This window comes from Anopheles coluzzii, chromosome 3 (assembly GCF_943734685.1).
Source record: "Anopheles coluzzii chromosome 3, AcolN3, whole genome shotgun sequence".
In the NCBI taxonomy this organism is placed as follows: domain Eukaryota; kingdom Metazoa; phylum Arthropoda; class Insecta; order Diptera; family Culicidae; genus Anopheles; species Anopheles coluzzii.
Window position 1 is genome coordinate 71,121,301 of NC_064671.1, and position 15,823 is coordinate 71,137,123.

A 15,823-nucleotide genomic window follows, 5' to 3' on the forward strand; every position below is an offset into this window, starting at 1 on the left:
TTGCAATTTGACGAAAAGCGCAGGGGTGGTGTGGTGTCCGCCCATCCGCGTGAATTGTGACGGGTCGTTCACACGCGGGTTGCGGGTGTATGTGACATCGTTTTCCGAGACGATAATAATAATCCCACAGGTTATTGGGGAGAGCGTGCGTGCGCGCCTGCGTTGGCGACGGCAACACTATTGCACAGATCAGAAAAAAGTGATCGTGTTGATCATGGGAGAGAAAGCTCGTTTGAGGGCGTAAGATGCACATGTTCCTTTGAGCATAATTTGCCGTCTTATTTCACATCCTATTCTAACGATCGAAGGTGTGAAGGTGTTGTAGAAAGGTTCCTACAAACCCAGTTGGTGATCCATTTCACGTGATCGGATTATAGCGTTACTATCAGTGAACGGGGTCGACCTAGGCCCAAATCCGATGCGATGCTTTCGAAACGCGATTTTTGGCAACGTAGAAAGCCTTCACATGCCACGCGCGTTGATTGTTCGTGTTGGAGTGTTGCTCTCCACAAACAAGCTCTCACCTACTCCGGCTTACCGACCTGCCTAGTAAGAGAGGCTGGTGTGTTGTTCGACGATTGAAAAGGACAGCAAACGTAGCCAGCAAGGAGTAGTTCCACCGAGAAACAGAGAGGTAGTAAGAAGAAAAAAGATTGCACCGCCGCCAACACGCCAAATTGAATTGCTCCAGCCCAGCACAAGACCCTACCAAAGTGTGACACCAATTCCGAGGCCCTTCCCACGGGTCTCGCAAGCAGAACGCCGATACATTCAATAAGACAAATAATAACACACACACCGTGCAGAATGGCTACAGAAACGCCAAACGAGCGAAAGAAGACCTGCACTGGTACTACCCAGGCACAAGCATAAGGCTGGCTGCTACTGCCAAACCAACCCCTACACACGCCATGCCGTGGCCCGGTCGTTGGTCGTCATATTGCCTCCGTAGTGTGCTGCAGAGTGTTGATATCCAATGGACCTGACGTGGTAGGACCTGGTTTTTTTTTTTGCCCACGACAAACTGGACCCGGACCCGGTGTTGCAAAATATGGAGCTAATCAAGATCTGCTTTGCATGTACACCCGGTCGACATATCCGTGGGTTCGCCCAATTTCCGTTTCACTTCCACAGCAGCGTGACACACACACACACACACACATAGCGAGGTCTGGTCGCATATGTCAAATCCTACCGAGCGGTGGTGTCACTTGTCAATGGTGGTTGTGGTGGTGGTGCCGCTGCTGTACCCTCTAAGCGAATGCATCCCCAACGTGTGGTCAGATTCCCGTAGGAACTTGATACGCGATCGTGATAAGCGACGCAATACCCTCGCGATCACTATGGCACACATGTGCGGATGCCTGGCTTGGTAAGCGGTAAGGTGATAATGAGCCCCTGAGGGAATACGCGCCTTTGTTTAGGAACTTTTCCATTCGCTGTGCTGTGGTGTCTTCTTGTTGGGGCTTGTCGGGCACCTTGTTGGGTCCGAGGTGCGGTTATGCACGTGGAATACCTTGGGAGTCAAATTTCCCGCGCAAGGTGCATACGTTGCAGAAGCGATACAACACTTGTGACAACACTCTGGGCCATTCTTGGAGCACTGACAAATCGACACAGTATTGGAATGGAATGTGGTTGCGATGCATCTAACTGGTCGTTCGTATCTTCCCTGTTGGACATTTGTGTTGTATGTGCGGACAACATCATAGCGTACCCGCCAGGGGACACAGGTTATCATCAGCAATTAATCTCCTTTCCAGCGTCGAAATTCGGCAGGTATAGAGAGACTTGTTCTCCACATTCTCCGCTGGAATCTTGTTCGAAACGAGGACGTTTACTTTGCTCCGCTAAACAATAAACATCGCAATAGAAATAAGACACCCGCGCTCCCAGGATACATGAATCTTGATATCCACACACACGGGGGGATCTTCAAGTGTGTCGAGTACAACAACAAACTAAACAACAATGTCGATCGTCGTCGTCATCGTGTACCACGGTGCTTCTTGAACATTGTTTGTTATTTCGACCCAAAATCATGCACCTGGGGGAGTTGCATTTCGCTTTGCAGTTCGATGCAGGACAGCAAACACATTCCAAAATCCAGCGAATGGTTGATAAATTTGAAACCCAGATTGGAAGGCATACGGCGAGGTACAAACATATATCTGTTTGCATTATTATGACCACCTGGGCCGTTTCACACGGGCGGATAGATTTATTGGTACCCACCGATCGGTGATCGGTGCACAGCGGTTCGATTAATTAATATTTATGGCATTCTTGGTTGCCGTCCCGTGCTCGCTGGACCTCTCCATCTTCTTCTGGTGAAGCAAGCAATGTGCAAAATAATATAGCCGGCCCATTCCCTTTCCCAAAGTGGCGTAAAATGGCGCTCGGTGAAGTTGATATTCTCTCGATATCGCTGATTAGCCGTCCCAAAACCGAACCACTGGCGTGAAATTTGATCGCACGCGTTTTTTTTTTGTGTGTGAGTACACGATCTTACGGGAAGGGGGGACACGTAATAATGACCGAAAAGAGTGGATACCCTTTTGCCAGTTACCGTTGATCGTTGATTCGCGCCTCAGAAACGGCAATTAGTGTCCAATCGAACGGGGTACGAACTTTATTGGCCCTGTGGTGTAAAATATTCCCGTTTTTGGCACATTGGCATGGCAGTACGTTAAACTTCACGCAGAATGTGTGTGCTTCAGCGTGGGAGAGAGGTGATATGGCTCTTTGTTAACCTTGCGCCTGGACGGTGACCCGAGGTGTGCCGCCTTTTCGCCTTATCGTGTGCAAAACACGTATCTAAAGTCTCGGCCCTGGCGCATTGTTCATTTGGTGTGATGTCTAATAACCAATCCAATCCAGGGTGAAAGCCCTTAAGGTTCGTTAAATGTATATCGTTTTGAAAGGAACAGGGGTATCAGTGCCGATCGTTTTCGGTCGTGACCGATAAAGAAAGCCCTGTAATTACCCGTTTAATCTTTTTCGGGATATCAGCAAATTTGAATCTTTCATCTACCGAATGTGTAATAACGTCTTTTATTTCCTTCTTCTCTTTCCTTTCCTTCACCAAGTAGCTACGATGGCTCAGGAAACGGTCTAGGAGAGCCCCCGTACCACCGGGGGCACGGTAGTCCACACGCCTCGCCATCGCGGTACTCCTACAACAGCACTGCCAAAAGCCCGCTGCAGCATTGGCGTACGTCTAGCGCCGGTGCGTCCGACTTCAAACGCAACTCACGTCTCCGCAGTTCGGCGAACGCCGCCGTGCCGGGTGCGACCGGGCATCATCATCATCACAACATGGTCGATCTGAATGTGCCGCGTGGCCACTCGCCACACTTCAGCCCGTCCCGACAGACGAGTAAGTATCTCGCAAAAGAGGGAAAGTACGAATTGAGGAAGATTAATTCGCAATGTCCATGTTAGGCACGCGCTTGGAGGCAGATCTTGCCAGGATTCTTTGCAGAATTCGTAATTCATGTTTCTTTTTTTTGCTGGAATCAGTTTGAATTCTTCACAGAGAGTTGATCAAACACATTTTACATCAAGGTTATTCTTATCTCGAATATCAGGAAGCTCTCAGAAGCAATTTCAATGATTCTTGAACGAGATCCTGCATCACAAAAACTATAGTCTGTAGCAAAAACAGTAATTACCAATTATCTGATAACGCCCACAAATTGCGAACTGCTTGAACCCATTGACCACACCTATTGAACTGTTTATTTTAATTACAATTAAATCCTCACTACACCCGTTCACCCGTTAATGATTATAATAAGCCCTCTACCGTTTATCGTAGAAGGAAACACTTGTAAAGCACTATCACCTGGGATGCATTTAACAAAAAGTTGCCCTGCTTATCCACCTTTTATCATCTATAGCAGTGAAAACTTTCATTAACAACGCCCGACAAGTGTTTTCACGCTCTCCTTCGATAGTAGCGCTGCTTGGTTGGTAGTTGTGTGATGTCCGTCCCTCGTTTAGTGCGTAATTAAGTGCCCGCACAGTGTTCCCATTTTTCCTGCCATCGTCACACGCGGGCGCGGGCATGCGTGCGTGTACAGGCGACGAACCTCCGTGGCGCTGGCTGGAGATAAACGTTAGATAAACTCACCTCGACGGCTAATTTGTTTTCGCTCGCATAAACCTTACTGTGCCTTGCATTGCGCCAAGGCTTTTTTTTTGCCTCCTGCCCACACGCCCATTTGCCAAGATCGAGCTAGCTAGTGGCTCCCAGACACACCTCGAGCTCCAGTACCACTTCGTTTTTCTGCTGCTGCAGCGTTGTCATTGCGCGCGCGCTCACCGCGTTCACCCGTGGATCGAGAGCTTGTCGAAGTAATTAATCTTATGGCAAGCTTGATCTTTTGCCCAGTCTGCAGGTAGCAGACTGATGCAGACTCATTGCATATTTCATTCGAGAGCCCGCTCTGATTCCGACGTCCGTCCCTTGCCTTGAGTCGCATGGTGTACAGCAGCGGCTCATTTTTCATTCTCAAGTTGCGCACCGCCGGACAAGCAAACACAGCGTCCTCCTGCTGACTTTGGTTCGATTTGTTGTCCCGTAAACACGGTTGCTGTCGTTGTTGTGGCTGCTCATTTGTAACCTCGATTGTGCGCTCGATTTTGTCCACATCCCATCCGTTCGATTATTAATACCATGATTTTTTTCATTGCATCTCTACATCTCTTCTCTCTCATCTTCTTCCAGCACAAACCGGCGACACGCAAACGCTGCACGTCTACCTGCCCAACCATGGCTTCCGGATGATTCGCTTCGACGAGGCGTCGGACGTGCGGCAGATCATCAACCTGATCGTCGGCTGGATGTCGCCGGGCCAGAAGCCCAACCCGCAAAGCTACGCGCTTCGGCTGCGCCACATGCTTACCAAAGAGGTCCTGTGGATGCCACCGGACACGTCGATGTCGCAGGTGATGGCCCACATCTACAACCCGTCCTGCAGCAATGCGGACTGCCCGAACGTGGACAAGAGCACGATCGCGAAGCGCATGCAGCAGAAGACGAGCGGCGCGGTCGGGCACGCGAACAGCGTGTGGAAGGCGGAGCTGCGCGTCCGCTACATCCCGAAGAACCTGAAGGAGCTGTACGAGCGGGACCGCACCACCTGCCACTTCTACTTCGACCAGGTCAAGCAGGACTACATCCAGTCGAACGTGCCGCACATCGATCCGGAGATCGCGGTCCAGCTGTGCTGCCTCGGCATCCGCCACTACTACAAAGACACTAACCATACCTCGAACGACCGGAAGCAGCATCTCGACTACATCGAGAAGGAGATGGGCTTCGGCAACTTCATACCGAAATCTGTGATAGATACCATTAAACAGAAGAATCTGAAGAAGCAAATCCAGGCGGGCTACAAGAAGGTGTACAGCTACAGCGAGATGGAGTACATGCTCAAGTTTTTCGACCTCCTCCGCACGCAGTACACGTTCGACCAGGAGCAGTTCAACGTGCAGCTGAGCAGCAGCTGGAACATCCGCGTCGATCTCATCATCGGGCCGCACGTGGGGCTGTCGTACTCGGTGAACCCGCAGGCGCCCCCGACCAAGGTGACGGACTTCGAGAGCATCGAGCGCATCACGACCAGTATTCTGCCGACGTCGCTGACGAAAAGTGACCACCAGGGTGGGCGCGGTGCGAAGGGCAAGGATCAGCCCGATCTGACGAGCTCGTGCGGTAGCAACGCGTCCGCCGGGGATGGTGCCGGTGACAAGGGCAAGAAGGATGGCAAGAAGGGCGCGTCGGCGGGCGCCACCGGCAGCCAGTGCGCGTGTGGCGAGATCAAGACACAGCTGCGTATACGCGTGAGCGGCAACAGCGAGGACCTGGCGATCACGTGCGATGGCATCAAGACGTCCGAAAGCATAGCCGATCTAGTCGATGGTTACTGTAGATTATTTAACAAAAACGATAACAGCCTGTGGGATCGTACTGTCATACCAAAGGGAGGTGGTGCTGCGGCGGCCACGCCACCGGCCGGCAACAGTGCGACCAACTCGCTGGAAAAGAGTCAGCTGAAGAAAAGCCTGACCGAGTCGCAGACGTCCTCGACGGACCGGCACGGTTCGCGCTCGTCCAGCGCGGATCGGCTGAACGGTGGCAGTGGGGGCGAGCTGGCCGAACCGCCGAAACCGACGCTCAACGAGGACTACGCGGAGCTGGGAATGTGCGACGAGGAGGGCGACTACTCTACACCGGCCGCGCGGGACTATGAGCTCGATCGGTCGCAGATCACGCTGAACGAGATCATCGGGGTGGGTCAGTTTGGGGATGTGCACATTGGGTCGTGTCGGCTGCCGAACAAGTCCACGCTGGTGAGCAAGCTGAACCAGTCGCTCACGTCCGAGTTTGACGAGTACTCGCAGATGGACAACGGTAATGCCGATGCGCAGAAGACGGGCATCATCCAGGTGGCGGTGAAGACGTGCAAACCGGACGCGGACACCACGACGTCGGAGAAGTTCCTGCAAGAAGCATGTAAGATATTGCGGCATTTCTTTTTTTGTAGGAAGAGCATTAAATAAATCGTTTGTTTTACTATTTTTGTTTTATTTTAGACATTATGAAGAAGTTCGAGCATCCCCACATCATCAAACTGATCGGCATATCCAGCGGTCCGCCGATTTGGATCGTAATGGAGTTGGCCCGCCACGGGGAGCTGCGAGCGTACTTGAAGAAGAACGGTCCCAAGTAAGTTGCGATTCCGAACGGCCCCACAACTTAGTTTACTTCTTTTTGCCCTTCTTGGGCTTTGCGCCTTGCTTCCCCTCTGGTTTCTCTTCCACATTCGGAGCCTTTGAAGGAAGTTCTTGAGGTAGTTTAGAGGTCGGAATCGGTGCATTCAAAAATCCGAGCGGTCCAGCTTGATTGATGCGGTAGCGCCTTTTCTGACCAGCCACCGGCAGTGGATCGTAGTTTAATCGGCTTCTCAGAAACGTATTGCCACGCAGCCCAGTCAGCTGTTCGAACTGTTCTCCGTACCCCCAGACGCACACTTCCTTCGGTTCCTGATGCGTTGATCTTATCCTTTGTTTGGAGGAAATTTCTCCATCTGTGCGCTGTCCCGAAATCAACTTTTCGACGAAAAAGCAACAACTGTCCTCGGGATAGTATCGCTGTGCCATGCTGATGTAACTTTCTACCGTTCTCCTCTTCCTTTCAGGCTTAAGCTGGGAACGCTTCTGCTGTACTCGTACCAACTGTCAACGGCGCTGAGCTATCTGGAGTCGAAGAAGTTCGTTCACCGTGATATTGCCGCCCGCAACGTTCTGGTCAGCTCCCCGACTTGTATAAAGGTACGTTACCGTTGCGTTTACACTACAAAAATTTAGAAACTCCAAAACAAAAGAAAAACGCTGTGTCTACCTTCAATTTGAAAGCCCGAAATGAAATGAATAAAAAACCGCGAAAGCAATGATCACTTTGATTAATCTCCCTTGCTTTTCCCACCGCTCCTTTCAGCTTGCCGATTTTGGACTCTCAAGATGGGTTGAAGATCAATCGTACTACACTTCCACCAAAGGTATGCTTCCGATCAAGTGGATGGCACCGGAATCGATCAACTTCCGCCGCTTTACAACCGCTAGCGACGTGTGGATGTTTGGTGAGTTTGGTTTTTGCTGTGGAAGCTTCATTTAGCCCTCGTTTCACGAACCCCGTTTTCCATTTCCAGGCGTCTGCACGTGGGAGATACTCATGCTTGGCATCAAACCATTCCAAGGCGTTAAGAATTGTGATGTTATCGGTAAGCTGGAGAACGGCGAGCGTCTGCCGCTGCCGCCGAACTGTCCGCCGCGGCTGTACTCGCTGATGTCACAGTGCTGGTCGCTGGAACCGCTCAAGAGGCCCAACTTTAAGAGCGTCAAGGAAACACTCTAGTGAGTAGCAGAGTGAATCGCCACAGTAGGAATTATGTGTGTAACTTAATTGCTTAAATTTGATTGTTTTACAGTGAAATTCTGATGGAGGAACGGCACAGTGATTGTGAGACGATGCGCCGGGAGAATCGACGTGTGGCGGCAATGTCCTGGGGTGCTGGAGACGATATGGCACCACCGAAACCTGCCCGAGGACCTACAATGGGAGGTGAGTGTCCAGAAATGCCTGCATTAAATGCGAAAAATCCACTAACTCCCCCCCTCTTGCTTTGCAGGAGATGGTCCCCTCGTGCCGGGCGCACCCCAAACGTACATCGTCGCCCGCGACCCGACCGTGCTGGCGGCGCTGATGCGCGAAAACGAGCAGCGGGGCATCAACCCGTCGTCCTACACGACACCGGCCTCGGTATTTAACACACTAGCCGTAGACTTAGACCCTAACGCACCACCAAACAATACTGATAACCAAATTGCCAAAGAGATCGCTGTCGCTAACCTACCGTTGAAAACCGTTCCCCTACCCGTGACCGAACTGCACAAGCTCGATCCTACCATCGACGAGGCAGCTTCTGCCGCCGCCGCCGCCACGGCTGCCTCCGCTGTTGCTACTGATGGGGCAACGGAATCGATGCCACCACAGCAGCAGCAGCAGCAGCAGCAGCAGCACGAAGAATGCAACCAAAATCCGTATGGTGGCATTGGTGGTGCTGGCAGCGGTGGTGGGCAGCCTCTCCTTTCTGCCGCCGATGGTGGTGGTGGTGGTGGTAGCACCATCGAGATGCTACAACCAAAGAACACAGACACGCTGGAACGCTATAAAAACCCGCAAGATATTCTTGTCCTGTCCGCCAATAACAACATCATTCATTCCATGTCGCAAAGCTCATCGTTCGCCCATGCCCAGCTCCCTCCTCACTCCGGTTCCCAAATGCTTTCCTCTGTCCCGTCTTCTTCCTCCTCCACCCATGCAAACCCACCCGCCGGTTCCATTCATCAGGCGCATCAAGCGGCGGGTGCATCCGGGGTCGGGTACCCTGTGCCGTGCGAAATCATCAACGCCCTTACCCAGCAGACCCACTCGATCGAACCGACCTACAAAGCCATCCAGCAAAGCAAAGCGACCGGCGGTGGTGCTGGTGGCATGCAGGCAAACCTAAACCCCCAACTGATGAACAATAATTTCATGCATTCGAACGCTCAACAGCAGCAACAGCAGCACCAAACGCAGCAACCGTACTACCCGCAGGGCAACTCGATCGTCACCTACCAGCAGTACCATGCGCAGCACCAGCAGGCCCTTGCCGCTGAATACTATCAGCATCAGCAGCAGCAGCAACAGTACGTGATGCAGCAAGCCCAACCGCAACAGGTCGGGCCGAACTACATGCCGTACGGTGCGGCACCGGTGCAAACTGTCCAACCGGCTGCCGGTGCACAGTATCAGCCAGCAGCCGCGTACGTTAAATCACCCCAGCAGGAAGATCAACCCGGTGGTACGAAGACGCGCAGTCTGGAGCGAAACGCCGCCGGTCAGAACATTGTATCGGCGTACGCCGCCCGCATCAACTCGCTGGAACGGACGCGCCAGATGAGCATGGAGTACGGTAACTCGGTGAAGGCGATGCGCTCCAACTCGCTCACCCGCCAGTACAGCGGTGGAAACCAGTCCGATCTGTACCCGGGCGTTGGGCATGGCGTACGCTCCGCAAGCTTGGAGCGCGGCGCCCAGATGGCATCGGCGGGCACTGTCGGTGGCAACAGCGGGGCCGGCTACATGGGCCGGATGGGCAGTCTGGAGCGCAACCAGCAAACCGCATCCCAGTCGATCTTCCTCAACTCGATGAAGGGTGGCAGCCTGGAGCGCAATCAGTCGGCCGCCATCGTGAACGATATGATGAACAGCAAGATCGCGTACAAGGGTGGCAGCCTGGAGCGCAACCAGCACATCCTGCTGACCCGGTCCGGGTCGGCGGTGGGCAGCTTGGAGCGCAATATGCCGTTCCAGAACTATCGCAGCCCGGTGGCGGCCGCCCCCAAGGAGCAGGAACCGTTCCAGGAGGAGATTTATGACTTTGGGGGCGTGAATGTGAAGTCTTGCGCGTCGATTGCGCTGAAAAAGAGCGTTGAGAAGGGTATGCTTCCACCGAGCTCGTTGGCCGTTTCGCCTGGGTTGCCTCCCAGCAGTGGGGGCGCTAACTTTGCCCTTCCGCCACCGTACAGTTCGGCCAGCAAGCAGCAACAGGCGGCTGCGAGTCAGCAACAGGGCACACCGCAGCGCGCCATGTGGGGTGGAACGGCCGGTGGCAATATTGGCATGCATCAGCAAATGTACATGCAGCAGCAGCAGCAGCAGCAGGGCCCGGTACAGCCGGCAGGACCGATTATTGGCATTGCCTCGTCGCAGCAGGTGCAGATTCCGATGAAGATTTCCCACAGCCAACCGGTACAGGCACATCCAATGCAACCGGTACAGCAGCTAGCGACCTCGGTCGCTCAACCCGTGCAGCACATTCAGCAGCAGCAGCAGCAGCAACAACAGCAACAAATGGTCGATCAACAACAACAGCAACAACCAGCACAGGTGTCTAGGAATTGCTTTACTCCTGTGTTTTTTTCTGTTTGTCAATCTCACTTGTGAAATGACAAATGTGGCTCAGTATTGCTAAGAAAGATTGTTTTACGTTGTTTGTGGTTTCTTTTTTTATTATTATATATCTTTGGAATTTGTTATGCTTTCATTTCCATCATCCTTTCATGCGTTGCTTTAACATGTTTTCCAACCTGTCCCACTTGAGTTTGGTCTTTTACATTCTACATTAACTCATAGCGTTTTTTTGGTCTTCTGTTCTTTGTGTTGTGTGTCCGATGGTAGCTAGAGCTACTATCAGTTATTGTTTTCCTTCTTTCGTTGTTTTTATGTATGGTCAATCATTTCGGAAGTTTCTTGTGTTTCCGTTCCCTGATCAGTTCTTTCTTCGGTTATGATCATGTATTTAGCATGTGGTTAGCAACTAGTTTTTTTTTTAGATTTGTTTCTTATCAGTATGTTTTGGTTATAACAAAGTAGATTTATGACAATTTGTAATATTTTTAAAGTATTTCTTTGCCATTTGTACATTATTTCTAACGCAAATCTTACCACAGTTGCAGGAAACACAGCAGCAGCTGGAGGAGAAGCTGCGCAAACAGCAGCAGGAGAGTGAAATCGATTCCAAATGGCTACAGCAGGAGGAGAATAATCTCAAGAAACGGCTCAGCTTGATTACGGCCAACGCGGCCAGCATGTCGCTGGACCAGCCGCTGGGGGGCGGTGCACCGATGGAGGGCAGCACGCCGCCCGTAAACGGCGGTGGTTCGTCCCTGTCTGGCAGCTACCATTCGCAGCAGAGTCCACACTTTTCGCCCCAAAACACCATGTCCGGACCGCAGAGTTTGGGTGATCACTATCCCACCACACCGAACACGAGCGATTCGAGGTATGTTGGTTGATTGACTCGTAATTTCAATAAGAGAGTTGAAGTGTATTATCTTTTTTTATCTTCTTAGGCCTCACACACCAGGATCGGGCGGTGGTGGCGGTGGCGGCGGTATGATCAAATCGAAGAGCTCCTCGATGGAGCGCTGCACCACGCCACAGTCGGGCGACGAGAAGTTTGCGGTGAAGAAGGTGGAACCAACCAAAACGATGCCGCTCGATCGGACGAACGATATGGTGTACAACGCCACGACCAGTGTGGTGAAGTCGATCATGGCCCTCAGCCAGGGTGTGGATCGGGCACAGGCGGCCGAATATTTGAATCTGGTGCGAAACGTCGGCTTTGAGCTGCGCGCCCTGCTCGGTGCGGTCGATCAGCTGTCGGCCAACTTTCCTCCACAGCGCTACAAGTAAGCGATTGGAAGGGCGGGGACGTTTGAGCGTAGACTTTAATGCTTATTGATTGCACAATTGTTTCATCCACAGGGAAGTAGAGATGGCACACAAAGTATTATCCAAAGACATGTATGAACTAGTTACGGCCATGCGGCTGGCGCAGCAGTATAGCGAAACGACACTGGATGCCGAGTATCGAAAGTAAGTTTCACGATAGATGAGCTCTCTTCCAACTCATATTAACGCTGTCTTTCCCTTCCCGACTCCAAACAGAAGCATGCTGTCGGCGGCTCACGTACTTGCAATGGATGCCAAAAACCTGCTCGACGTCGTCGATTCCATTCGCGTGCGCTACCCGAACCTCTTCCCACAGCAGCAGCAACAGCAGCAGCCGCAACAACCGAGCGCACCGTCGAGCCCAACGCAACGGCAACATGGTGCCGCCACCTCAGTCACATCCGCAGTCCATCCGTCCAACACACCCCAAATGTTTGCCCAGCAGCAGCAGCAGCAGCATTCCTTCGATCAGTCGCAACTGCTCATGATGGGCGATTGCTACCAGAATCTGCAACCAAAGCAACCGATGCTGGCGCACAGCTCGCCACCGACGTCGCTCACACATTCCTATGAACCGGGAGGTCTCTCCTCCTACCAGCAGAGCGGTATCTACGACAATGAGTGTATCATCAGCAGCCAGCAGCAGCAGCAGCACCAGTCCGTCGAGGGTGCTGGCAAGCTAAAGAAACCGGCCATTGCCGCGAAACCGCCCTCGGTTGTGGCGATGGCCTCGGTCAAGCTGAAACCCGTCGCTACGGGCTCGCTGGACGTACCGGACGCTGCCGGAGGGGAGCTGTACTCCAACGCACCGCACGCAACGTCGCCCGGGCCGAACGGTGCCAACGCGGACATTAAGCTGCCCGATCCCGTCTCGTGCACGATCGTGCAGGAAAATTTGCTTGCCGCCAACAACCAGAAGGTCATGGCCACGAACAAGCTCAGCGGTTAGGGTGGCTAAGAAAATGCGATCGTTGGTTTGAGATTGCTTCGTGCTCATCATACTCATTTATTTTCCTCAATTCTGATGTTGTGCGTGCTTTTTGCGAGGTGTCTTCTTTTTTTTTAGAAAAGAAAATAGTAAAATAATGAAACTGTACGTGAACATGCAGGCTGAAATGGCATATAGAGGTACGGTAGAGGAGAAATGCTCGCTAATATAACCACTCTTCAGTACAGTACTTGAAATCGAATCGAACTGCTTGGTAAGGTGATAGCTTCTTACCGTACGATAAGCGTAGGATGGATCTAGAAACGTAGAAGCAAACAGTTATCGCATACAAAGCTGAAATTTCCGGAAATGATGCAATTGTGAAGAGAAACAGAAAGGTAGGAAGAGTCATTTGCACACCTGCCGGGCTGCGTGTACGCTAGATATGCTAGAATTAAAAGCATAATTTTATTGTATTAGAAAAGCGCTGCATAATTCTGTTGGTGTACGCCTATTCCACGCTGAGGCGCAGTATGACGGCACACCAATATGATGACCATGATAATAATGACACGCAAGGAGATATCATCGTTTGTGAATGGAAGGGATTTTTTTTACAATAAAAAAGAGAACAATTATGGACAGACATGAAACTTAAAAGCACCTGTGAGCGTGGAGACGTTTGACAAAGAAAAGTGGGAGTATGGAAAGATTGGGCCCTTGACCTTTTGTAAAAAAAAAGAAGCTGCGGGGAATTGAGATGTATTTAACAAACCTTTCAAACATATTTAATTGCATTAACCAAGCTACACCTACAACTGAATAGTGCTTTGATGCGTCATTTGTTCATTTGTATTAACGCTTTCTTTTCGACTTTCTATGCAGCAACGCAACGCACAAGATAGAAAAGAAACGAAACTTTACCCCCGAAAATGGACCATTTTTCGCTAGGAATTGTTTGCCTAAAGAACTAACCAACCAACCAACCACCACTACTAATACTACTACTACCACCACCACTGCAAAGACTTACATTACAATCAATAATAACACTACAGAGTGCGCTTAGGTGCGTACGCTAGGGAAGATAGATACGTTTTTTAAACTCAACTCTTTTCCTACCACCTCTTAGAGTGTGTTTGAGATGCTTTGTATTTCGGTATATTTTTATGTTCGTAGTGAAATTCGTTCGTTAACCACCGATGTGTGTGTTTTTCGAACGACTAAACAGTGCATTTCCATTGTAAGATTTTGAGACTTTTTATACAGTGTAAGTAGATGCGGGCGGTGGGAAAAATAGATATCGCATAGGAAATGGTTTGCTTTTCTTTTGTGTGGTGTTATCCAACACTTATCTTAGCTTTGCTTTTCGATCTTTCCAAGTAGTTTCAACGATTAATAGCTCTCGTGTTAACAACTTTTTCGTTTTATGTGTTTGTTTTTTGTTTTTGCTTGCTATAGCCAAATAGTGCTGTAATGCTCAATCTAATTAACACTTATTTATAAAACTTTATCGAAATAACACTCCAAATAAACTACGTACGTACGGGAGATTCGTTTTTGTGTTTAAATGTGTGAGCTGTGTGTGAATGTTTCACCGTTTTGTGTCGTACAATTACATTTAGCCCCCCCAAAACTAACTATTCAGCTAACAGCAAACATATACTCCCAAAAAACTTGTTATAAACGATGCTGGCGGCTTTAAAGGCGTTCGAAAGGGGGAAAAATACCGAAAAACGAACCTTTTGCAGTAATGAATAACACATTCCAACAAGAGGTGTTTTGATAATAACTCTCTGCTCTGCTTTGCATTACTCTGCATATAGCGCAACGCTTGGGCATAGGAAATGCGCATTTTAATAGCTTCAAAACTCGAGTAATGAACGCTAAACAACTCCACAAGCTAAAACTGGAAGAATAAACTAACTGTATATAAATGCATTAAAAGAAGAGCAGAAGAATAATATGCAGATAAAAGGATGAATGAATGCGGATTTTTTTTTGTTACTAAACCAGCAAACAAAGTAAATCCCTTTATTGACGAGATCTCATTCAAATGATTTGATATTAATTATTTAACCCATTTCTTTGCGGTGCTGCATCTAAACAGAATCAAAACTACATTACTTAGAGAGAAGCGTTTATCTGGATTGGCTTTGTACACATAAACACAAACTCTATAACAACTTGAAAAGGATAGAAAATAGTATAAATTAATCAAAATACTAAAAAAAACGCCATGTGGAAACTAAACTAAACTAACAAACAAACTAAAAAAACACAACCCTCCCCTAACACATTTACGTGACATTAACTAGGCCAGCCAAGAATAGGGTGCTTGGGAGCGAAAAGCCATTCCCTTTAACCTCTCTGTCATCCCGTTTTTGTTTTTCGGTAGACCAGCAAGATTGAAGATTGATATATTCAGGAAAATAAAAACAAGCAAATAAACAAAAAACTTTCTGTTAACTTTCACGTGTGAAGTTGGATGTTTAACTAACTACTAACAACAGTGGAATGACGATGACGGTTTAATTCATTGACAGACTAATTCTACTAAAAACATTCACGCTAACTAATAAGCTCCGTTGTCGAAGTGCAGCGCGCACTCGTTCAAATCGTCTTGCATATCTTCATTCTATCTCCGTTAACCAGTTTTATCTTTCCAGCAGTCGAGTGGAATTTCCCAGCACAACAATTAAGTGCCCATCAAAACGGTGTGGACTGCGTACAGGTCAATGGCTCGAGCTGTGGGCTAGGTCATGATCAGCATCAGTCCCCCTCCTGGAGAGCCTAAAGATGCAACGCAATGTGCAGTGAACTGCGTGAACAAGGCAACAACAGTTTATTACGCCCACTCAAGGAGGGGTGAAGAAATATTGAGAAAAAAATCCATACAACAGAAGAATACCAATAAGCTTGGTTCGTCTTGGTGAGAAACATGTTTGTTGAACTCTTCTTTAATATGTTTATGGTTCTGAAATGTGAAATGTGTTCCTGAAAACCTTCAACATGTGTCTGTTTTTGAAATGCTGGGTACAAAA

The 15,823-nt window shown here is 49.7% G+C and overlaps 1 protein-coding gene across 6 annotated transcripts in view; it reads left to right on the forward strand.

Annotated features, from left to right (window-relative positions):
* The window catches only part of LOC120954970 (uncharacterized), a 76,697-nt gene extending 61,443 nt beyond the window's left edge, over nt 1-15,254 (forward strand). For 4 of the 6 annotated variants that reach the window (XM_040375358.2, XM_040375354.2, XM_040375353.2 and 1 more), the window contains exons 3-14: nt 3,090-3,379; nt 4,733-6,523; nt 6,604-6,736; nt 7,209-7,341; nt 7,508-7,649; nt 7,719-7,923; nt 7,998-8,131; nt 8,199-10,504; nt 11,068-11,399; nt 11,470-11,808; nt 11,885-11,995; nt 12,068-15,254. In XM_040375358.2, coding sequence (XP_040231292.2) covers nt 3,090-3,379; nt 4,733-6,523; nt 6,604-6,736; nt 7,209-7,341; nt 7,508-7,649; nt 7,719-7,923; nt 7,998-8,131; nt 8,199-10,504; nt 11,068-11,399; nt 11,470-11,808; nt 11,885-11,995; nt 12,068-12,800 — 6,649 coding nt within the window. In that variant the 3' untranslated portion in view covers nt 12,801-15,254. The remainder of the gene's footprint in view (nt 1-3,089; nt 3,380-4,732; nt 6,524-6,603; nt 6,737-7,208; nt 7,342-7,507; nt 7,650-7,718; nt 7,924-7,997; nt 8,132-8,198; nt 10,505-11,067; nt 11,400-11,469; nt 11,809-11,884; nt 11,996-12,067) is intronic. The other 2 variants (XM_040375359.2, XM_040375357.2) reach the window with 1 other exon arrangement.
* The last annotated feature ends 569 nt before the right edge of the window (nt 15,255-15,823 follow it).